Source organism: Poecilia reticulata, linkage group LG7 (genome assembly GCF_000633615.1).
Source record: "Poecilia reticulata strain Guanapo linkage group LG7, Guppy_female_1.0+MT, whole genome shotgun sequence".
In the NCBI taxonomy this organism is placed as follows: Eukaryota; Metazoa; Chordata; class Actinopteri; order Cyprinodontiformes; family Poeciliidae; genus Poecilia; species Poecilia reticulata.
Genome location: NC_024337.1, coordinates 20,409,175 through 20,432,629, shown reverse-complemented (window position 1 = coordinate 20,432,629; position 23,455 = coordinate 20,409,175). Strand labels below are relative to the sequence as shown.

Sequence of the window (23,455 nt, the reverse complement as noted above, 5' to 3'; positions counted from 1 at the left end):
CATCAATGGAGTGAATCTTTGAAATGAATTAAAACTGCGGGCCATGTCTTTTAATCACACATAAGTGTCTGACATCACTATTGTGCTTCAGAAAAAATGGTCATTTTATAGAATTTTTTATAGAATCTTGTGAGATAACCAGCAAGAAATATTTCTCTTTTAGACCATATCTCTTTTTTTTTTACATGTGCATAGGTCTTAAGAGTGAATCAGCATAATTTTATATCATATGGCTTAAGAATGGCATGCCAGTCAAGTTCTGACAGTCATATTTGCCCACCTTTTAAGATAGGTTGGCAAATATACTGCTCAAAAAAATAAAGGGAACACTTCAGTGTTCACTTAAATGTTAAAGTGTTCCCTTTATTTTTTTGAGCAATGTATTTTTAGCAATATCCAGCACCTCTATTTCTTACAGCAGCAGCAGGACATTCAAGGTAAAATCAGCATGTCAGACTTCAAATAAAAAAATTTGGAGTGCCTTAGTTCATAATTGCCAAAACCCTTCCTGTGTGACTGACTTAAATAACTTCTGCAAAGAAGACTGGCTCATAAAAATAGAATAAAATGAATCACCAGTTTAGCAAACACTTGTGTTTGTTGCAGCTAAATGTTGCTCAATCTTTAACTTTTGAGGAAGTCGTTAGTCCATATATGTTTGTCTTCTTTTGCAAACTGCTTTTTGAATTTATTCAGTTTGGTAAGCTGAAACATCTAAGCATGACGGGGGGTGGGGAAGAAAATACATTTGTACTTTTTGTTTACATTTTCCTTCTTCATATTGTAAAATATAGGAATCCAACAGTCACCAAATTACCTGAAACGTTGCCATGTAAATTCCTCACAGTTTGCTTTTGTTCTCACAAAAAAAAAAAAAAAATGCTCTTGTAAAATGCAGCAACGGCAATACCAGGGTGCTCATGCAGCTTCTTTACTTCTTGGTTTTATCACCAGTTTACAATTGGATGATCAGTAACTTATATATTTGCAACACTGCAATAGAAAGAAAATGTGTTTTCATATCCATTCAGATCAAATAAGTTGAGAAACGTCTTCACAAGTCCATTTATTCTTTTTACAATATGTAAACAGTAACAAGACAGAGCTCAACACAAACATGCTCACAGGAAATATATGGCTGAAAAAGCAATATATATTTATGTCTACTCAGATGGGCACATTTTTGATTGGATTTACATCTGCTTTGGGTAACTGGCTACACAAAGACTTCACTAAGAGCTGACATTCATGTGAAGAAGTTTCATTTCAAATAACTTTTCTCAACACATAGAAATGTGATTGCAATAAACATACTATAAAAACATGTAACACTATAAATATTGTTCAGGTATCTTCTTACAAAAGCTGTACAGTTTAAATTTTTTAGGCTTTTCAATAAATCAGATTTTGTTTTTTGTTTTTTTTCCATTTTAAACGTGTGGCTATATAACACAGAACTACAATACAAAACTGGTATGAAACCAAAACGCCACCACTGACATGAAGCAGACATGTTGGACTGAAATGTGTTGTTTAAACCTGCACTACTCGACATTAAGCAAGTGTGGTTTAAACCAAAAGAAAAGAAAAATATAAATCAGTCTAAGTATTTGTGATGGCACCATAATCATTGTGTATAACTGTTGAAGGCTGTTTCAAGTGTTTTGTCTCACAATATGGAGAGCAATTAAAACAGCAGCAAAGTCCTGTGGAGCAGCAACGAAAGAGAGAAATGAAGAGATTATCCTGTGGGTTGATATAATCTGAGCAACAACGCAAAACTGTAGAATGAAAACATTTCACATCTCGAGACAGACTACTTTCACATGATTAACTGACTTAAACGCAGATGTGGAAACTGAAAATGAGAAGTGAACCGAAAACAGTCCAGTGACCACATATACAAATGGGAATGAAAGAGAGAGAAAGAAAAAAAAAAAAGTGATTTGTCGCCAAGGTGCAGGGCTTGAAGCACCAACTATGAGGCCACCTGCCTCACATTCACTCCACCGATGTGTCTGTAGTGTATCAGTTAGGTCACAGTGACACCAGAACTGTCCTTGTTTTTGTCAATGTAGGTGGGAGAGTTGCTTTTGTCTGATATCGAGCCTGCGGCTGAGGGAGCGGGCTGCACAGCGGGAGAGTGGCCTGATGGTTTGACCGACGGCTCCGAGCTTGGCTCTGCCTCTGCTTCCTGCTGGGATGCTGTGGCTGGGAAAGAGCAAAAACCAACATGAGAGAGAAGACACTTTTTTATGTTTTACAGTAACTTTTTAACTTTTTGTGCAACACAAAATCAAATCAGGCTATAAAATTGATTTTAAGCAATTCAATTTCCTTCTGTTGTTAAAGGGACCTTGCCAACACATACAAAAGCGCTTTACGAAAGCAATCATAGCTTTTGAAATTTGTCATTTTGTCAGGTTATGACCACAAACTCGTATACATGATTAACCCCTTTACCTCAACTGATGCCTCTAAAATATAATCCACTGCAACCAGCTGCCTTTAAGTCACCTAATTTGTTTTGAACAGACCTCAGGGGTTCATTAGAGAAACACAAGTGAGTAAGTGAGTCAGGAGTAAAAATGGAGAGAAGTTTAAAGTCAGATTAGGTTATAAAATGATGACCCATGTGCTGAATGTCAAAGAACCCATCATCCTAAATTGGATAAGGAATCATAACTGCAAACCTGAAGAAATGGTTTTCGATCAATCTGAACAGCATTAATCACAGACGCAGCTAAGAGATCCATGGCAACTTTGAAGGAATTGAAAAGATCCATAAATTATGTGGGAACATCTGTTTGTAGTTTAATGCAAGAAGCATGAGAGCAAAACTGAACTCTTTGGTTGGCGTTCATAAAAACAACAGCAAAATTCTGGTGGCAGCCTTATGTTGTAAGAATATTCTGCTTCATCACATGGAAATTTATGATCACAATGTGAAAAAGGATACGAATACTTTTGCAAACATTAACTTTTTAAACAAGCTAAGATTGCTTGAAAGCTGCAGTAGCAACAACAGATACTAAGTTTTAAAGCAGATTGAAAAACAGAAAAATTACTTAAAACTGAGAGAATTCTTGTTTTACCCGACTGTGTGCAGGACTTCATGTGCTCAGGCCAGTGTGCTTGCTGACAGGGGTAATCACAGTAGCTGGTATTCCAGCAGCAGTAGAAGATGGCCTCCTTCCTGCAGTTGGCGCACCACTGTTTCTTTTTGGTCTCATCCACCGCCTGCTGCTTCTCCAGCTCCATCTGTTTCTTCACCTCAGCAACCAAACGTTCTCGTTCCTGCTCAAGACTCTGCCTCATCTCCGCCATCGTCAGCTCTGCGTTCAAGCGGTAAGTTCAACATGAAACCGTCTTAGAAAATAAAAGGTAATCGCATGATATCCATGCAGCCCTGGTAGCAGAAAACCTACCCAGATTATGCTTCATCTCTGATAACTCCTGCTGATGAAGCCACTGGAGTTTTTCAATCTCTATCCTCAGCCGTCGAATCTGTAGGAAAAAATAAAAATGATCAAGAAATCAGTCGTGGTTCAAAAAAAGTACAACCTGTTTAAGTAGGCATAATCAAACAATCTTTTGTTTTTTAAAGATCTTCAAAGTGCATAGGTAAAACATTTATTTTATAAAAGCACAGAAGCAGCCATTAAACAAAACTGTTACACTCTTTAATTAACTGAGGTGCAGAAATACACTGAAACCCTTTTCTTCTAAATTACAAAATCCAGCTGGGATGTTTGGTCTTCTTTTCTTTACCACATTGCTTCACTTATTTGATGAGATTTACTGGCATTCCTTCCTGCTTCCTACCACAGACTGAGATTTGGACTTTGACTGGGACACTTCAACAACTCAAAATTAATTTAATCAGTCATTCTAATCTGGCGTGTGTTTACATATCCTGGCAAGTTTTTGTTGTATGAATAAAAAAAAAAATCTTAAATACTTTCAATCTTAAATCTTAAATACTTAAATACTCTAGAAATACTTTCATTTATGGAGGAGTTCATTATAGTTGACGCAGTTACAGACAGATGTACTTCTTGTCTTTCAGTTCATAAAACCCCATTTTCAAAACCCAACATAAACTCTTTAAAGTATTTCATTGTTTTTGTGGTATTAGTGGTTTTCGGGGACAGAGAAGGAAGAATAAACTACATATTTTCTTCCCACCACTAAACACGACCTCTGAGCTGCTTTTTTATTACAACAAGTTTCTTACACAACTTTTGAAGAGGCACCAATGTGAGAGGGAGGGATTACCTCTGCAATTGTGTTTCCTGATGTACTTTTAGAGAGATCGTTGTAGATTTCAGTCATTGTCCCTTTTATTGTGTCCATAATCTGAGAAAAATGATAAAGTTATACATTTTAAATCCCTGCAAAACAAATCCAGAAAACAGAGCAGTAACTTTATTTAGGTTTTAATATTTGTCTGTAAATATTAGAAAATGTGCATGGAAGATTCTAATCAGTGTATTAGAAGTATTATTGTGTATTAGAGGTATTATTAATGAGAATTGTGACTTGCTTTGTTGGTGTATTTGGCGATATCTGCTGCTACATCTGCTGAAACTGTGGGGATCTGCAAGTCTGCTGACACCAGAGACGACGCAGCAGATGTGATCTGTCCCGCTGTTGATGAGGAGCTCTGAGCTGGGTCTTTTTGTTGCACTGCAGTTGACAAAGATGGAGAAATGTTAAGAGAAATTAAACAACCTCAAATAGTTGTTCAAATTTCGTGATGCATAATCCCAGTGGTGTTTTTATATTACCTTTAGCTGCTTGTCTGGTCTGATAGCGAGTGCTGGAGGAGTTCTGCTGCGACTGCAGCTGCTGGCTGCGCGTCTGACTCTGACCCTGTGCCGGGACACCCGACTGCTCTTCGTTCTGCTGCCTCTGGAGCTTCTGCACTTGCCATTTCTGCGACGATGTCTGTAACTTGGTGGGGCTCCAAACCACCGCCTGCTGCACATGCTGAGCCGTCTCTTTTGGAAGAAGCGGCCGCTGTTTTTTTACAGTTGTGGGTGCTGTGGACGTCGTGGAGCCAGAAGGTGGCGCAGTGGTAGATCCACTGGTGGTTGTGGAGGCGCTGGGCTGACCAGATGCTGCACTGGAAACGAGGTTGAGCGCTGCTGTGATGGACGGCTGCAGGGAGTCCTTCAGGTTGGAGGCAGCTTCTCGTGTCGGCGTGGCTGACGCAGCAGATGAAGACAGCTTACCTAAACAGAAAGCAAGAAAGAATAACTAGGACTGCTTAATAATCCACCACACAGTCTGGATTTACAACATCAGCATTTTAAACCCAAACGATGTGAAAAAGCATTACAATTAAACCCCATTTGTAGAAAGTAAGATGTATATTTTCTTTTTAATTGAGGGAGAAAGAGATCATTTTAAAAAAGGAACCAAAGAGTGAATTGGTATCTTCCACTCTTTGGTTTGCATTGTGTAAATCACTTGACCAGCATGTCTACACATTTCAAGGATTCTTCCGAAGTTTAATACGCAACAATAAATATTTTATGCAAATTTACGATGCAGACAGCCAGGCAACATTTGTGGAAGAAAATGACACTTTCCCATTTTTCCTCCCGAGTTTAATCACATGGTTTGAGTCTTCTTCCAGGTTTTCTCCAAGTTCTGCCAAATCTAAGACCGTTCTGATTTAAAAGTTAAGACCCAAGTGGAGTATGAAAAATCATGATTTCTGGCAAACTTCAATGTATTCCTTCTGTTCGTCGTTTTATTTAAGCCAGTTTCTGTCGACAGAATTCAGCCCGTAATTAAAATTCCAGTTTTAAGCCAAGTCACAATAAAAATAATCATGCCCATAAGCTGATTGTAGATAATGAAACGTTAAAGTGCTTAAACATGGACTAAAGCAGCTGCAGGAGCAATATTTCTTTGCAGGTTTACTGCAGAGGCTGAACAACTGAGGAGAAACATTCAACAGACCTTGTTGTGTCTGTGCATCGTGAGATTTGTTGCTTTGGCACAATGTAATAACATAAATAAAGATTACTAAACCAAGACTAAAAAATCCTGTCTTTAACAACAAATGAAATTAAATTTTGAAGACTATGGGACCCGAAAGAGTAAAAACAGTTGCTCATACGTTAGGGTTGTGGCTAAAACGTTTGTCTGAAAAACAGAAAATGGTTTGCATTTTCATGAATATTTTAAACTAAATAAGATCTGCCACGTTAAGGAAAACCATGGAAATCGTCGCTTCATCATACAAGTGCAAAAAGCACTTATCTTTTTGCAAATTTCTCTCTCCATATTTCTCCTAAACTGATAAAGTAATAAACTTATTTTTATGCATTTTAACAAAGTAAAAACCAATGGACAAATAAAATCGGCTGAAAGAAAGAACAGAATTTGGCTGAGGAAATCAAACATCAACTAATGGTAGTCTCTTGAAAATGTTGTCAGAGAATCACATCTACAAATCCGAATGCACTTATTTTACCAAAGAGTTTTATACCAACATATCCAATCAAGACATCCCAGCATCACTGTGAACATACAATAAAAATAAAATTAAAAAAAAAAAAAAACAAGAACCATGAGCAGCAGAGCAGACATGATCCTACCAGTACTTCGGTTTAGGCTTATTTTTAACTTGTATTTTGTCTTAAAATGCAATGGAAACGGAGCACAACCATAAAATGGACAAAGCCTCACCTTCCACCTTGGCAGCGCTGGGCTCTTTAGTAGTTTTGGCAGCGGCGGAGCTCGGGTCTCTTCTCTGCCTCTTTGCGTCCCGTCCTCCATGTTCGTCGCCCAGATCAATGACGAGCTCTCTCTCAGAATCAGAGTCCTGCTCAGCGGATGCAGCAGCTGTTTTGCCCTCTTCTGGCGGTTTAGGCTTTTCATTGTTGGGTTGAGACTGAGGTGTCCTGGGCTTGTCCTGCAGATCCCTGTCTGGACCGTTGCAGCCCGGCTTCTCTTTGAGCAAAGGCTCGAGGGCAGCGGTTTTATCCCCCGTCGCTGTAACTCCCTCCTTACCTTCTCCCTCCGCGCTCGCCTTTGACCTTTTTCTTTCTCCCTTCTCCTTGTCCTCGTGTGCAGAGTTCTTGGACCGGTGTTCTTCATCGCTGGGAAATTCGCTGTCGCTGGAGTCAGATTTCTCCGAGTCCTCAGAGTCACTGTGGTCCACATCTTTATAAACATCTTCAGATATCTCGTTAATACCTGTGCAGGCAAATGTAAAGTTCACAATTATTGTAGTAAAACACACAAATATACTATATTGCATCACTGGACTGAATTGGACTACATGTAATTGTCTGAACTGAACCCATTTCTATTGTAAAGTAGCTTAAGATTATTGTTTTACATGGGCACAAGATACAAAGACAGAGTGTCAGACTACAGAAAGCTGTTGGGCAAAGATTATCAAAATAATGATTTTTATATATTTAACAAATCCAAAACCAAATCCATGTTTCAAACAGTCATAAAGTACATCCATATTTACCAAGCTGTGCTTTGCAGCTTTCAATGGTCTTGTCCAGACTCCTGATGGGTCTCTTTGGAGTGGCGACAGTAGTGGGAGCTGCTTGTTGTTGCTGCTGCTGTTGCTGCACCGTCTCACTTAGTTCCTTCAGGTCCATTTCAGCCTTCACTCGATCTGAGTTAAACACAAATTACAGGACCACGGTCACGGTGATCACATGTCAACTATGTACAGCCTTCCAAATCAGTCAACAAGATGTTTACTGTATTCCGATAGGATTTTATGCGATAAATCCACACAAGACAAGTGCATAATTGTGGTGTAGAAAGAAAAGTTTACATGATTTTCAAGATTTTTTTTTTTTTTTACACAAACAAAAATCTTATAAGTGATGCCTACATGCAATCAGCCTCCAGAGTTCATTCTATTAGCTGGTGTCTGAGCTAATTTTACTGGGTTATCCCTCATAAATACTAGTTTATGTGTTACTGACCAAGGTTAAGGTTGAGGATGCCTCCGGTTCCTGCTGTCCTCTCCTGCTTGGGAGCCAGTGCAGAGTTTATGGGTTTTGGACTGCTGCTCACACTAGCAGCTGGACCAGGCTTCCCCGATACAGGAGATGCTATAATTACAAGATTTTGCTAAATATTTCAAAAGCAGTAAAATCATCATCATGGCCGCCAAAGAAAAAGAAACTTGAAATATGATCTACCAGTGCAGTCCATTGATTCCTCTCCAGTGCTGTAGTGTAAGGCAGGGTTCCTGCTTGGCTTCTCGGTTTCTTGCTCCCCATCGGAACCCGTGTGGACCGAGGAGTTGGTGCTCATTGGAGACCGAGGCATTTCCATCATGGAGGCCCGCCGGCTCATCCCGCTGGGCGTAGAACTCTTGCTAAGGATCATCTTGGGAGAGGAAGTCATGTCGAAGTTGAAGCGGAGCTTGTCTGGCTTCTCCGTTTTCACCGTCCCAGCGTTGGGGTTGTTGGGGTCCATCAGCATCTGCAGCTGGTTGTTGGGTGTGTAGGGAGTGCGGAAGGGTGCGTAGTTAAAGATGCCAAATTTCTTGCGAATGTTTTCCACGTAGACCTCCATCTCTTGCATGGCGCTGTTGAAAATGCTCTTTGTTTTCTTCACAGAGAAAGGGATTTCTTTGGACATCAGGTAGCAGTTGTTGATAGGAACCCAGGCACTGAACGGACGGCGGCAAAAAAAAAAAAAAAAAAAAAATCAGCAACTTAGAAAAACGAATTAATAGATTCGCAACAAGAGCCGTTTTTCTTACCGATCATGTTGGCCAAAGAAGCGAGCGTCTACTTGACCGTCCTTTTCTCTGAGTGCTTTTGCCGGCCAAAAAGGAAAACCCTTCAGCTTAGCCCAAACCAGCGGGTGAGGCTGACTCTATTGAAAACAAGAAAAAGTAATTCAATATGCTTCAAACGTGTAAAACGCTCTGTAAATATGGTATTCAAGATGAAGCAAAGACCTACACATGGCTCACAAAACCAGTTATCCCTTTTTTGGCAAGAAGACAAATAGCACTCCGGACACACCTCAATCTCATTCATCTAAAAATGAATTTAAAAAAACATTAATGACGCATTACTTATTTTTATTCTGTCCTTACCAATTTAGAAGAGAACTTTTACCTCATGTTCACAGATCTTGACAATGACCTTTGCAGTTGCTGTTAATTTATGATTACCTGAAAAAAGAAATTGTAGTAATTTTATTTTTCTTTAGGAGTTTGCACAATAAAAGGAGTATTTATAAGTATTTATAAATAGCAAAATGGCAAACCTCCATTATAGATGATGCAGTTGTGTAAAATCCACTTCATATCAGCAAGAAAAGCCTCAGTGCAGCCATACATTTTCTTTTTCACATTCTATCAAAAAGGGAAAAAACATATTTACATTTTAGTGAAAAAGTAGCATTTGGTAAAGCTGTCCCTTGCTTTGGCTGCTTAAAAATGTTAGTACCTTTTCTATAGTGCTTAGGTCCATAGGGTGGAAGATGTACTCTGCATAATCAGGATGCTGTTCCAGTGACACGGGTTTCTGAAACGGCTCTGTCTGCTCATTAAAGACAAGAATGGGACAACTGTTAAAGCCTGAACTTTGAAACACTAACCTCCTGGAGCCACATCCAAGACGCAGTTAAAATAAATTCAGATTTTATCGCAGTAGCATAATCTCACACTGAAAGTTTTGTTGCAAGATTTTGAAGATTTGTTTTAAAAACCACCCTGATCCAGACTCTCACTGGTGGGCAGCAGATAAGAGAAATTTATCACTTTGTCACATTAAGTAATGGATTATTTATTGAAAGACTCTCGATATGTAGACCAAATTAAACTTAAATTCAGAGTGTTTTATAGGAATTTTGTTTTAAAGAGAACTAAAACTTTAGTTTTACTTCGAGATTTTCTGCTCTATAGAGCGAGTATACTCCAACAAAACATTGGACTTGGATTGGTTTCTAAATATTTCAGTATGAGATCATGCAACTGCAATGAAAGCTGTATTTAAAAATTGTAGGATTTTTTTAAAGCATAGTTTTTCCCAGGATGCTGTTTGCTGCAGGATTTGCCAATATTATTTCAAAAATCTGTGTACAATACAATACAACAAATAAAACGGCTTCCTTACCCCAGGCTGTTTGATTTTTTGGAGTGCAAATTTCAGTAAGTAGGAGAGTTGGTCTATCGTTAGCATTGTCATTGCTTTGCTCTGGGTTTCAATGCACTCAGCAACTGTTATTTTCTGAAAAAGATAAAATGACGACAAGAATTATTGTATAATCTTAATCATAATAATAAACTTTACAAAGCTAAACTTTGTAAAGTTTATCCCACAGGTCATCTTAGCTGTACATCTTAAAAAATAAACTTAGCAGGTTTTTTTTCTGTAAATCCCCAGTTCATGGTGTTCTTATAGCATCAGGTTGAAAGGCCAGATGCTATAAGAAAATCAGAACTTGCACAAACTGAGTCGCAAATGCAAAGTGTAGCATGGGGGCATCACTGACGTCCATTCCCAAAGGTTAAAAAATAGTAAATAGCTTTAGAGTAATGCAAAATGAATTATTTAACAGATTACTTTCAAATAAATAGTTCTAATTAAACAGAAATATCAAATATGAAAGTGGTTTAAAAAAAAAACGATTAGAGACGAGACAAGAAAATAATTTTTATATTCAGATTTCATTACTTAACACTACAGCATTATAGCTTTGTAAATATGCAAGCTGTAGTCATAATATCAATCATATATTAAATATTCGTCCATTCATTTGTCAGTTTGAATTTTATTAAACAGTTGTCCAAGTTTTATGGAAACTAAGAAATTCATCCAAATAAAAAAAATCACAAATCTGCTTTCATTCAAATCAAGCAGCTGCTTTAGCAATTCTTTGCATGCAGAGCAATTGCATCTACATTTATACCAAGCCTGGCTCAAGGTTCGTTCATGTACAGGTGCAAGTCAAGCAATTAGAATATAGTTAAATATATATATTAGTAATTCCGTTCAAAAACCAAAACCCATTAGATGTTACACACAGTGATACATTTCCAGTGTTTATTTCAGGCAATTTTGTCGATTATGGTACCGTGCAATCCTCTCGAGGCTGTGGGATTCCCACCACACCTCTTTCTTCCACTCAAGTTTTTCATTCAAATGTTTCGATAGAGAAGTGTTTCCCCAACCTTAGTCCTCCAGGCACACTGCCCTGCATGTTTTAGATGTTTCTCTGCTTTAACACACCTGATTCAGATGATTGCAGTTCAGTAAAAGGCTGATAATAAGCCTAAACTTGAAATTAAGGGAGCTGAAGCAGGGAAACATGCAGGGCAGTTCGCCTGGGCAGAAAAACCTGGGGCGTAGCACAGCTACTGTCTGCAGGACTATAGGATAACTTTTAAGTGAGTCGCCTTCCTCGTGTTTATGAAGGCCACCCTCACCAGCTATCATCATTCAAATAACACCTGAAAGTATCAGTGTGTGTGTAATGAATTCATGTAATTACAAGTTTTTACTTTAGGATGATTATTTATTGAGCTGCACCTGAGCCCATGTTCGTCACATTTTGTTATTTTGTGCAGATTTTCATTTCCTATGGTGACAGGATGATGTACTATGGTGGGCCATTTGTCTCCATGTTTCGGCCTGTACCACAGGCTGAAGCAGGTCATTACACTGATTTATGTCTTCACTGGAACACCTCGTTTTTGTCAGCTGAGCCATGCTGAGTCTAACAAGCATCTGCCTACGCCCACACCCACACACAAACACACGTCGTCCGTGCGATACCTCACACTCTGGACAGAACCAGTCGCCCTCGGGCTCGGCTGGTAGTTTGAGGCACTTGGCGTGGTACACCCTGGGGCAGAGCTCACAGCAGAGCACCTGACCCTCGCGGTGGCACAGCCAGCAGTAGAAGTCATTCCTGCCGTCCTGCGGTACAACATCAACAGGGTCTGTGGTGAGTGCTGGCTGCTTCATATAGTAAAAGGGACCATGTCTTAGCTCTGACTGAAATGCAGGCAAGAGAAACAGGGGGCAGGTTTCAAAAACACGCAGGAACACAAAAAAAAGGTGCAGTGCAACAGAAACAAGGTAGTATTATGGTGAGGCAAGCAGGGTAAGCAGCACAAGGGATAATAAAGGCAACAAAACCTACACAATGGTGCTTTTTGCAAATAGGAGTACAATAAATCAATTCCACTAAAACTGGGTTTCCCTTTTTAAAAGATACTTAAATGGTTCGATTGTGCTCATGGTGAATACAAGTGATAAAATTTAACAAGAGTCAAACCATAAACTATTTTGCCAAAAGTATTCATTCATGCATTCAAATTGTTGCTTTCATGGCCACACGTGTTTAAGATCCCGCATCTTTTCATGCAGACTGCTTATACAAATATTTGTGAAAGAATGGGCCGCTCTCAGGACTTGTAACTTGTAGTGGTATTACAACAAAGTGGAAAAGATCAGGAATGACAGCAACTGAGCCAATAAGTGGCTCATATAAAAATCACACAACGGTGAGACGGTGAAGCATTCAGAGGATAAAGGTCAAATTTTCGGAAGAGTACAGAGCACCAAATTTCATGTGGCCTTCCAATTAGCTGAAAACTTGTGTCGAGAGTTTCATGGAACTGGATGAGAAGCTGTGTCCTAGCCTTAGATAACCAACTGACATACTAAGAGTCGGTTCCTGTCACTAGACAATGCTCATTTTGCATAAACTTCCAAACTTTGTGGGGAAAAAAACTGGGGATAACCCCTTCCTGTTCCAACATGACCGTACAGAGCAATGTCCAAAAATGAATGAGTTCACAGAGGCCAATCAAGAAGTTCCTGACCTCAACCTGATAAAGCTTTGCAAGCTAGTCCAAGCCACAGGAGTTGTTAAACTCTATGGATTAGAATTGGGATACCACTCAATGCCATGCGCTTCAAGGCATCTGAGCAAATACTTTTGGCAGTATAGTGAATTTAATGACAATCCTATCAAGACAAAATATGCCCATGTCAGAGTAAAAACCAAAATCTAAATAAATACAACTATCAAAACAAACTCAGTGTCTGAAATACATGGTTAAGTTTGACATGCATTTAAGTCAAAGCTCAATATGTACAATAAGTGACTTTTTATGCATTGCTATTGATCCACAGAGCATTTTTGTTTCTCTCAGTTCTGCTGGTTGAGTTCGTTTACATGAAGTTTATATTGATGTTCTTTCATGCCAAACAGCTCTGCTGACTCTTTTAGGAAAATGAGGGACTGGACTACATTTCTTCAGTGACTCATTTCTGTTTGCATTCCTCCCGCTACTTGCAGCACTAAAGCAAGTTCAGAAAAGTCTGATTCATTACTGTCAGGAAACATATTCACTTCCGTGGGCCTTTCAACCAATCTTAAGTGCGAAGAAAGTACCGCACAGCTCCAACAGTTCAACTGGATAAATATTATATTCGCATGAAAATTGCAAGTTCATTAGCCAACAATTATTACACTCCAAACAGTTCTTTGCAGTGCGAGTATTGCACACACTGATATTGTTATCGTGATATATATTGCAGGCCTAATCAGCACATTAGACAACTACAAGTGAACTGAAAATCATTTGGATGCAATCAAGATTATGCGTTTGGTTTTTGCTCTGAGCGAAAAAGGACTAGTGGCAGGGACTAGTGTAACAATATTTATGTTTTAAAATGTTACACTTCCAAATTAATGAAGAGAAGTGTGTGCTAAAGGGACTCCTGATGATCTCTTACAATCCGATAAAAGCAGCAGGCCATGCCTGAGTTCGCGATGAGCCTCCAGGAGCCTTACCTGGTCTTTGTTGTTACAATTCACGGCTCCTGGCTTTTTCTTTTTCTTAATGGGGCTGGGGGAAGTGTCTGAAGGAGAGTGTCCATTGGAGGAATGGGTGGGACTGGACACTTTTCGCTTCTGTGGTGCTGCTGATCGTTCCGCTGAACCTGGTGCATCAGGTGCTGAGATGAAAAGGCTTGTGTCATTCCAATTGCACCACTTGTGGTATAAAAGTAGACAAGCTAGACCAAAAATAAATTCATAAATGCTCCAATAGATCACTTCCATTACCCTGGAGTGCTGCAGTTGAGATTCTACTGATTTTGCAACAGTCAGGCATTTCAGATAAAAAAAATAATTTTAATATCAGATGAAATTAGCCCAAGTAAATAGAAAAAGCACATAAAAGAGTTATCCAAAGCAACCTGGCTCTATATAAGGATATTTAATGCCAATTCTTGTTAAATTATAAATATAATGAGAGTAATTATATTGTTGGGTTCAGTTTTACTTGCTACACTCAAGCCTGCCTGAACTGCAGAACCAAAGAAACATGTTAAGCAGAGCAGTAGGCTAAATTGTTTCACTAAGCAACACATCATGTCCTGCTCTAAAGAAACACAAGAACACATTAGAAACAAAGTCATTGAAATCTATCAGTTAAGAGGTTAAGGTTGTATCAACCTTCCAGACCCCTCAGATCTCCTGGTTCTGGTCTGCTCTGCATCCCCAGAAACCAGAATCAAACGAGGAGAAGCAGCATTCAGCTTCTATGCACCACAAATCTGGAACAAACTTCCAGAGAACTGTGAAACAGCTGAAACACCGAGTGCCTTTAAATCTCGACTAAAAACCCACCTGTTTAGAGTTGTATTCGAAAGGTAATCAATTACAAATTTAATGATGGCACTTGACTTAATGTAATGTTTTGATTGTTGATTCTATGTTGCATGACTTTGTTTGTTATGATGTAAAACACTTTGAAATGCCTTGTTGCTGAAATATGCTATACAAATAGAATTTGATTGATTGATTGATAAAATGGCATATTGAGAATGAGAGACTCCAGGAAACAAACAAAAAATCCTACCAGGACTAATCCAAGAGCACAGCAACGATTCCTCCAAGTCACAAGAGAGCCCAGAACAATATCAAAAATACTGCAAGCAATAGCTTCCTCTGTTAAAACATCGGTGCTCATGACTCAACAATGCAAATGAGACTGGGCAAAAATGGCATCCATAGGAAAGTTGCAAGGCCAAAACCACTGCCGATTTTGTTGAAAAAATAAAAATCCATCCAAATCTAACTAAGATGTTGATGCAAGACCTATTCGTGCTTGAAAATCCTCCAATGTGCTACTCCTACTAAATTAAGAAAATTCTGCAAGGAAAAGTGGAATAAAAGTCTTCCACAGTGTTTGAAGGTCATCTCTAAGCTTAGAGAGCAGTGACTATTTCACATAGGGACAGTTTAGTTTGGATAGTTAAGGTGAAATAATTTTGAAACTGCATTTTTTATGTACTTGGGTAAATCTCTGATATAACTCATTTGATGATTTACTTAATCCAAGTACAACTAACAAGGCAATTAAGGAAAAATAAATAAATCACAGCCATTTATATCCTAATAACAGGAGTCAAGCAAATATTTTAAATATAGCTAAATAAAGGAATGCCTGAAATCTTTAATTGAGTACATAAATTAAAACATTAAAACAAAAGCCAAAAAGGCTTCATCTAAGGTAACTAGGCTGTGGGCTGATTCCTGATGGAAAAAGCCATACAGTCATAACATATCACTGTTGCAGATCTAATGCCCATCAGCATGCATTAACCTCTCAAAATCCAATAGGAAAATCCTGTTGTGTTCTCCGACACCGTCATGTTTGACTTCTGATAGGACATGCACGGCCTTAAGAGACTTACCTTTCGATCGCAGAGAAGCGTCCATCCCCTCTACCACATCCGGCTCTTTCTTTATCTCCTCCTCAGCCAGACTGCACAGCAACGAACACGAGCACACAGGAACACAGGAAGAGGGGCAAACACAGAGTCAGAGAGGGTGTTCAGAAACCACATCAGCGTTATCTGTAAACAAGTGGAACACCACCTAAGGCACTGGGTCCCAGAGGACCTGTCAACAGGGACTCTACCGGTTTCCACAGTTTTTTTTTTTACATCTCATCTGACTTGAACGCATCTTTGACTTTTAATGTGACGTTCGAACGCTTTCCACATTTTCGCCTACTATCAACTCGGAAAATGTTCTTCATACTCCAACAGAGAGACCAGTAACAATCACCATGGCAACACTAATTTCATAGGACCTTTCAGCCAACATTACCGTGCATCTGTGCTCGTCAGAAGATGTCACAGACGAAGTAAAAATGTGGCTCAACTGGGCCACGGCCTGTTTTGTTTACGACAATCGGCGAATAGGCCTACGCTAACAAGAAATCCAAAGGGAGCTGGCCCAAGCTACTGAAGAGGACAGTTTTTCATTGTAATTAACAGTACATGGTTCTACCACCTTCCAAGCCCCTTCAGTAACAACAGCAGACTCTCTGGAGGATTTAGGCCTTTTCTTGGAGACCATTCAGGTCATCTCAATATTCTTGAACAAAATCTTTACCAAATAGTCTGTTTGGAATCCACCAACTATAGAGATTCACTTTCACAAATCCTGCTCAACATAAAAAAGTCAAAACATTAACCTCTGAATAAAAAATAAATAAGAAAAAAAAAAAGAGAAAATAATCCTCACTCCCCCCCGTCTTTGCTCCTGCAAAGCATCTCGTTCCCTCTGTGGTTACAAAAAGCAGAATAAAAAGAGGGTTTGGCAATAAATGAGGGTCTTTGGCTATTCTTTTGTCCAAGCAACACAGGGCCTCGTTCCAAGGATGTGCCCTTTATTCAAAAGACCAGGGAAAGAAGCCCTCCAGCGAACCCCTGACAGGTCACACACTCGATCAGTTAATAGCTCTGGCTGCTGCAGCTCTGGTTTCCAGCTGAATGATAGGGTTTCAGTCTGCAACTCGGATGCCCACAGTTGTGGGATGGTTTTATTTTCACTTGGAAAACTAAAACAATCCTCTTTACGCCTCCAGACTCCATTTTTACAGAGAAACTCCAGACAAAGTTGGTTAAATTGCAGCCAAGCTATGGATATAGGATGGATAAAATGTAAACCCAAAAGCCTGAATGTGAACAGATGAGCCAAAATATAAGATTTGATACAAACAATTAAACCCAGATATAATGCAATCAGTCAGTAGTTACTTAAATTCCTCTTTGTGGTCCTTCTACAACCCAAAGACCTAAACAAAATGACCATTACTCAAACTAGGAGAGATTTTAAAAATGAAGCAATTAGACAAAGTTTATCAAACTGAAATAAAAACATTGAACAAAGTTTTAGATATGACACATGGAGATCTAGTTTCAGCTTGCCAGCTTTCTCACAAGCGCGCACAGACACATACACACAACCCTTCAGGGCCTTCCTGTTCCGGACTGAGTGAACAAACGAGGCCCACATGAAAATAAGAGACGTTAGCAGAGTCTCCACCACAGTCCTGAAAAGGAGAGAACATTTGCCATTCTTCAGCACAGCTGCACAACAACCTCGTTTTCAAAACCTTCCTAGAATCATTGTCAAGAAATTTCTGCAGCCACCAAAAAGACAAAATGAGCTAGAGTAAAAAGGTATCCAAAAGGGCTTTTTTCATATCAGGAAATAAGATCCATCAAGCAGCAAGCAGACTTGAAGGCAAATAAATCCCCAGCAGAGAGTCAGATATATTCCAGAGAGATCAAATTAAAAAAAAAAATTACACACACACATTTCTCTTCTGCAAGTACTGTAGTACCTGATGGACAAAAAGGAAACAACACTGAGTCACTGCCTTCAGATTCCACTCCTGTGAGAGACGAGCAGGGTTCTCTCGTCACAGAAAATGGAGGCCACAGCTTGCTACCCTTCCCCCCCCCACTCTCCCCCATCCCCCACTCCAAGGCTGAGACTCGGGCACATCCACGCAGGAGGACCGGCGAGAGATCTGTGGAGATCACAGTCCAACATTTCTGAAAAAATAAAGACGGTTGTGTCAGGACGAACCTTCATGAACCAATCACAGAAACAAGAGGGAAAACAACAGCGAGGAGACACGGGAAAATCCAGCAGGACGAGAAGCACCGGTCTGGATTCCCCCCTCCCCCCCACCTCTTTCTGTATGTCTTCGATTCTCTTCCTTCTCTCCTCTATCAACACCACTGTCACAGAATAATTAGATGTCATTTTTTAGGAAGGAGAGACCCAGAATGTGAAACCACAGTCAGATCTAGACGAGCCCATTTCTAAGCATGTTGTACGAGGCTTGTTAAATTCCTAAATATCTGATACAAAGCAATTTTAGAGTACAGAGACGATCTATCATGTGCGAAACAATATGATAGACTGAAACTCCTGATGAAAGCAACTTATGTTGGTTCCACTGGCTAAAAAAGTAGCACCAAATAAGCATACGGAGCAGAATGCAACATAAAAGTAACAAGAAAACCATTTTTCAGCATTACAACACAACTCAAAAGGTCCAAAAACACCAAAGAGACCAAGTTTTCCAACCCAGTAGTCACTAAATAACTCCATAGTTCCTACATTTGATAAAATAATGCATTTATCTGCAATAGAAAAACTTATCACAACAATATTCATTGCTATCATATACAATAAATCCTGTAGAAGAGAAAAATATTAGACCTGGATTTTTATATAAGGCTGTACAGGATGAATCAAAGATGGCTGTGGAATTTTCCAGAAGGCCCTTGCTCTCCCTGCCGTGCTCCCTCCGATTGTCAATCTTTAACCTCAGCTCTCACTGCAATTGGCTGGAAGGCCAACAGGCTGGAACGCCATTGGTCGGCCGCACTGTGCCATACAGATCAGTGTGCAGGCTCCCCTCTTCCTCTTTAAAAAGCCTTTTTTGCTGCAATGCAGAGATTTTCCTCCTGCATTAGTCGGTTTTGCTTTTCCCCTCTCGGTTTGGCTTATTCCCCATCTTAATAACGAGAGCATAAAACTCTAAAAAAGGGGGATTTTAATCAAGCATTTATGGGAGATTACATTTGTGCATATACAACTGCGATTTACGGCTCTGCTATTCAACATCTGCCACCCTGTTGCCTCAGAAGGAGGCCCAGATTGGTTCCCCGACTTATCTCACTACCAGTGAGAAAATTACACAACATGCTGTCGATACCCAATAATCAAGCTGGTAAAAGTTTGACTTTTGGTTTTGGTTTTGATTTTACGTGAATTAGTCGCAGGCCAAAAAAACCCTCTGATTGTAATGTTCCTATTTTCAGGTTTTATGTAGATCAGAACTGCCTCATGTCAGCCCACAAGAGAAAGAGATCCCTCTTTGTTTCCTCCACGCAGCTGAGATTGCTATAAGGGTGCTACATGACGTAACATGGTGTTCTGCCTATGTACTGATAAATACAGCATGACACAATGAAGCATTTGCTTACATTTTGAGCAATCTGTTTCATAATTTTACATACAATCTTTTTTTTTAAAAGAAGTCATTTTGAGATGTTTCAATATAAAATAACCTGTCTTACCTTTGTCCGACTTCCTACATTGAATCTCTAGTTGAAGACAAACCTAGCTGGCTTTTTTGTTTATGTGTTCAAAGCTAAAAAAAAAAAAAAAAAGGAAAGCAGCAAGAGTAGAACGAGGAAAGCAACCTAACAAAGATTAGGTCCAATCACTGAAATTCTTCCTAAATCCTGTTCAGATGTTTAAATGTTACATAATACAAAGATCCTCTTAAATCTTGTGTTGTTTCTTTGTCCTGGTGTCTGATCTGTAAAAGGGAGGGTAAAGTTCTTTCAACATGAGCTCTCTGAACACAAAATGGCCACTGTGTGTATGCGCGTGTGTGTGTGAGCATGTGTGTGTGTGTGTGTGTGTCTGAGAGTGGAGGAAGCAGCTTCACAGTACAGTTGAAGAAGTCAGGGGCGGAAACCTCAAGGCCCATGACTCTAATAAGTCCCGTCTAGAGTTTTTCAGCTCTAAAGATTCCACTGGAGGGAAAGAGGGGTTCAAAAACAGGTTTGAAGCTGCAGTAATTCTTTGAGCAGTGTGAAGATTAGAAACTCCTGTGTCAACAAACAGAAAGTCATGCAGATTTCAGTTTCAGGATATTTTAAACTGCTCAAAGTTTTGCCCTGTACTACCTTCACTTCTTTCAAACACGTATGTTGCCACTTGCTCTTCCTCCCTGGGCCTGGCATGAGATAAGAAGCCAGAGCAGAGCAAGTATACTTGCACAGGGTACATAGTACCCCCAACCTGCCCATCCCCCTTGTTTCTCTGCCAGGCTACAACACGAGCAGCAGCAGAAGCAAGGAGATGAGAACGTAACTTTTAGATCAAGTTCTCCTTTGCCTTGTACACAGGAAAAAGAAAAAGGATTTGCCATGGTGGGATCTGCCTGCTGTATGGCAGCCTGGCTGTCTGGGGCACACATGTGACCCTGAGACACAGAGAGAGAGCAAGGGTGAGAGTCGTTACCCAACCCCCCAACCCTAAAAAACCCCTGTGGAAGGCGCACAGGCCTGACGAGGCCTCCAGTCCAGCCCAGCTCCTCCTCCTCTTCCTCCTGCTGCACACTAAGCTGACTTTAAAGGTGTGCACATTCATCATGAGAAACCCCACAAGTCAGCACGACAACAAGAAAGGAAGCCATGTTGCTATCAGAAGGCTGAGATAAAAAAGACAGAGCTTACCTCTGTGGATGCATGGCTGCCTGACACAATGTTATGTCAACACTTATAAAACATGGAGGACACTCTCAGCCCTCAGCCGGGGAAGGCTCCGCTCTTCAGGCAAGGCGATCAGGCCCCGGCGATGTTAGCCAGATCCTGACTGGTCGCCTCCCTCGCAGGCGAGATACAAGGCCGCGCCTGATTGGCCGAAATGTTTCCTGAGTAATTATCTTTGTTCAGTGCAGGCAGGGGCAGCTCTGTGAGAGTCAGAGGCAGGGGAAGAAAAATGAGCGCAGAGCTAGGTCTAAATTCACACAAATATATGATTAAGAGGAGCATTTCTGACATACAAACCCTTTGTGAGAGTGTTCTGAAGCGTCCAGAAGGAGAATCTGTTGGCAGCTCTCTCAGTGGAGGATTAAAAGAGTGAAACTGTCAGCCTGTGGAGTGTTAGGAGCAGGACACCATGGCTTCCCTGAACAAGCCTCCATTTTTTATGTGGAGAGGGCCTTTGTTTAAACTCCTCCCTCCCACTCTGCTTCCTCTAGACTCGGAGTGGGGGGGGAGAAGAAGCCACTGCTCTGCACCTATTAAGAATGCAAAAAGGGAGAATTAAGCTGCAAGTGATAAATGATCTACACTGGCTAATACTACAGCTTGTTGTGAAGGGAATCAAATAAACTAGCATGACATTTAAACATAATTCAATACAGTTGCTGAAGTCATAACCTTGCCAACTAAAAAGGTCACTCAGAGGTAGACAACCAAACAAAAATGTATTTATCCAACATCTGAATTATGATTAGCATTTCAGTTGCTAATGGTTGATTAATTAGGTTTTCCTGTACCTTATTTTTGTTGCCTCTTTGGGACTTCAGGACATTTCCACACGGCTGTAATGTCTGTTTAATGATGACATAGCCAAAAAAGCATTTTAACGGGTGTGGGATCAAACGCATTGTAGATAGAAATCCCAATAAAAACCTCACACTAAGCTGACAGCATATTTTGTGAAAGTATTATGCTCTGTAAGGTATTGGAGCAAATATAGGTAAACCTCTATAAATAAGAAAATCTTTGAAAACTCTCTGTATTTCAGTAATGTAATTCAAAAATCAGCAAACTAATTACACAGAGTGATATATTTCAAACAGTCATTTAATTTAATTTTGATTACTAGTCTACATCTAATCAAACCCTCCAATGAAGTCTTTGCAACAATGCATGACAGCAACCATCCATTGTCTACACCCACTTATCGTTTCAGGGTTGTGGGGGGGGGATGGTGTCTCTCTCTGGCTGTCATTCGGCAAGAGGTGAGGTACTCTCTCTGGATATGTCACTAATCCATCACAAGCACACACAGAATTAACCACCAATAACTCTCTGCTCCTTTAGAGACTAATTTACATGCATGCGTGTTTTTAGACTGTGGGAGGAACCTGAAGAAGCCAGAGGGAACACTCAAATTTCATGCAAAAGGCAGGTGGGATTTGAACCAAACACATTATTGTAACATTTTAGTGCTAACAACTGTTCTACCAAGCAGCCCCTACATACGACCCATAAAAAAGGGTGTTACTGAGAAGCATGTGCATATATTGTAAAGTATATTCATTCAGATATTTTGTTTTTTAAGTGAAAACTAACATTTATTTTATTTATGTATTTGCTAATATATTTATTATTAAAAACTTTTCAATGTCCAATGTTTATATATATTGGCACTATATATTGTTTGCAAAGTATTTGCCATTATTTTAGGTTTTAATCACCGTTTGGATATTAAACATTTAGCAGTTATTGTCCATCTTACATTATTCAAACATTTCCTATTTCCTCATCCCCCATAACTGTTTGACTTGATTGTCTTATCAGTTATTCTTAATATTTAAATATTAAATATTTGGAGTGCTTTTTTGGTTCATAAGTTTTCAACCTGAGAAAATAAACTTTGTGTTATTGGAAAAGAGGGAATAATTGTTTGACAGATACTCCTAGAATTGTTGCAAGGTATTTAAATAAAATGAAACATTAAAGAAATGAAAGATTGCTCCATAAATAAGAGGTTTAGTGATGCCAGGTCAATCATATTTTAGTCCTAATTTTTCTTCGTATCTAGACTAAGACAACTGAAGCCAGCATTTAAAATTCTAGGAAATAAAAAATTTGAGCGCCCAACGTGGGGCTCGAACCCACGACCCTGAGATTAAGAGTCTCATGCTCTACCGACTGAGCTAGCCGGGCTACGGAATTCATAAAAACAGGCGCCATTTTTCCTTCACGTATCAGAAAGTGTTATACATGAACATATAACATCCATTCTGTCTAATACTGCCCTCTACTGTTTACAAGCGATTCCTTCGAATGAAATATCTTTATATCAGAAATAAAATATAGTATATGCGCCATATGTTCGGCTGTACGTTTAATTTCGCGACAAAGTACGAAAGACAAATGAATAATCTTGTATTTATTGATAAATAGTGACTCCTTTAAACTAAGTAACGGTTGCTTAAAAATAATTGTGAGCAGTTAGGGTGCTTGGTAGCTAATTGTGCAACGTACGTCTATTCCGTAACATTACATTGGCAACTTTGGACTGTAATGGGCTTAAAAATAATACATCTAAACTGATTAAAACATGTATGTTCATAAGTACTGAAATATCTGCATAAAAACGGTTTGGAATTATAAATGGACATACCTCACAGGCGACACCAATGTACTGTAATGCCAACACAAGTGCAACTTCCGGTCACTGTAACAAAGGACAAAAAAGCGGAGTGACTAAAAGATAAGCTATGAAAAGTAGCGAAAACTTGTTCTCAGATATGATAAGCAATACATCAATATATTTTTACTTAAATAGAAATGAA

At 39.5% G+C, this 23,455-nt stretch overlaps 1 protein-coding gene and 1 non-coding gene across 10 annotated transcripts; both read right to left on the bottom strand.

Annotated features, from left to right (window-relative positions):
* Positions 1-1,047: 1,047 nt before the first annotated feature.
* On the bottom strand, positions 1,048-23,337 carry LOC103467610 (protein kinase C-binding protein 1). 9 transcript variants are annotated; one of them, XM_008414150.1, is made up of 23 exons: positions 23,284-23,337; positions 21,425-21,918; positions 20,931-21,163; positions 20,598-20,833; positions 15,732-15,802; positions 13,822-13,985; positions 11,790-12,011; positions 10,128-10,241; positions 9,459-9,551; positions 9,277-9,364; positions 9,126-9,181; positions 8,967-9,044; positions 8,762-8,877; positions 8,193-8,668; positions 7,974-8,102; positions 7,502-7,654; positions 6,706-7,215; positions 4,791-5,237; positions 4,547-4,689; positions 4,279-4,359; positions 3,429-3,507; positions 3,096-3,335; positions 1,048-2,211 (listed from the first exon to the last, which is right to left on the bottom strand). In XM_008414150.1, exons 4-23 carry the CDS (start codon positions 20,609-20,611, stop codon positions 2,033-2,035), a joined length of 3,453 nt encoding a protein of 1,150 aa, XP_008412372.1. In that variant the 5' UTR covers positions 20,612-20,833; positions 20,931-21,163; positions 21,425-21,918; positions 23,284-23,337; the 3' UTR covers positions 1,048-2,032. The 9 variants fall into 9 exon arrangements, with proteins under 9 accessions (XP_008412372.1, XP_008412374.1, XP_008412373.1 ...); XM_008414152.2 differs by having other exon boundaries at positions 21,425-21,478; positions 23,284-23,334; XM_008414151.2 differs by lacking the exon at positions 23,284-23,337 and having other exon boundaries at positions 21,425-21,478; positions 21,832-22,158.
* Positions 22,751-22,823, bottom strand: trnak-cuu (transfer RNA lysine (anticodon CUU)). Its single transcript has one exon. It is a non-coding gene; the product is annotated as a tRNA-Lys (tRNA).
* Positions 23,338-23,455: the final 118 nt, after the last annotated feature.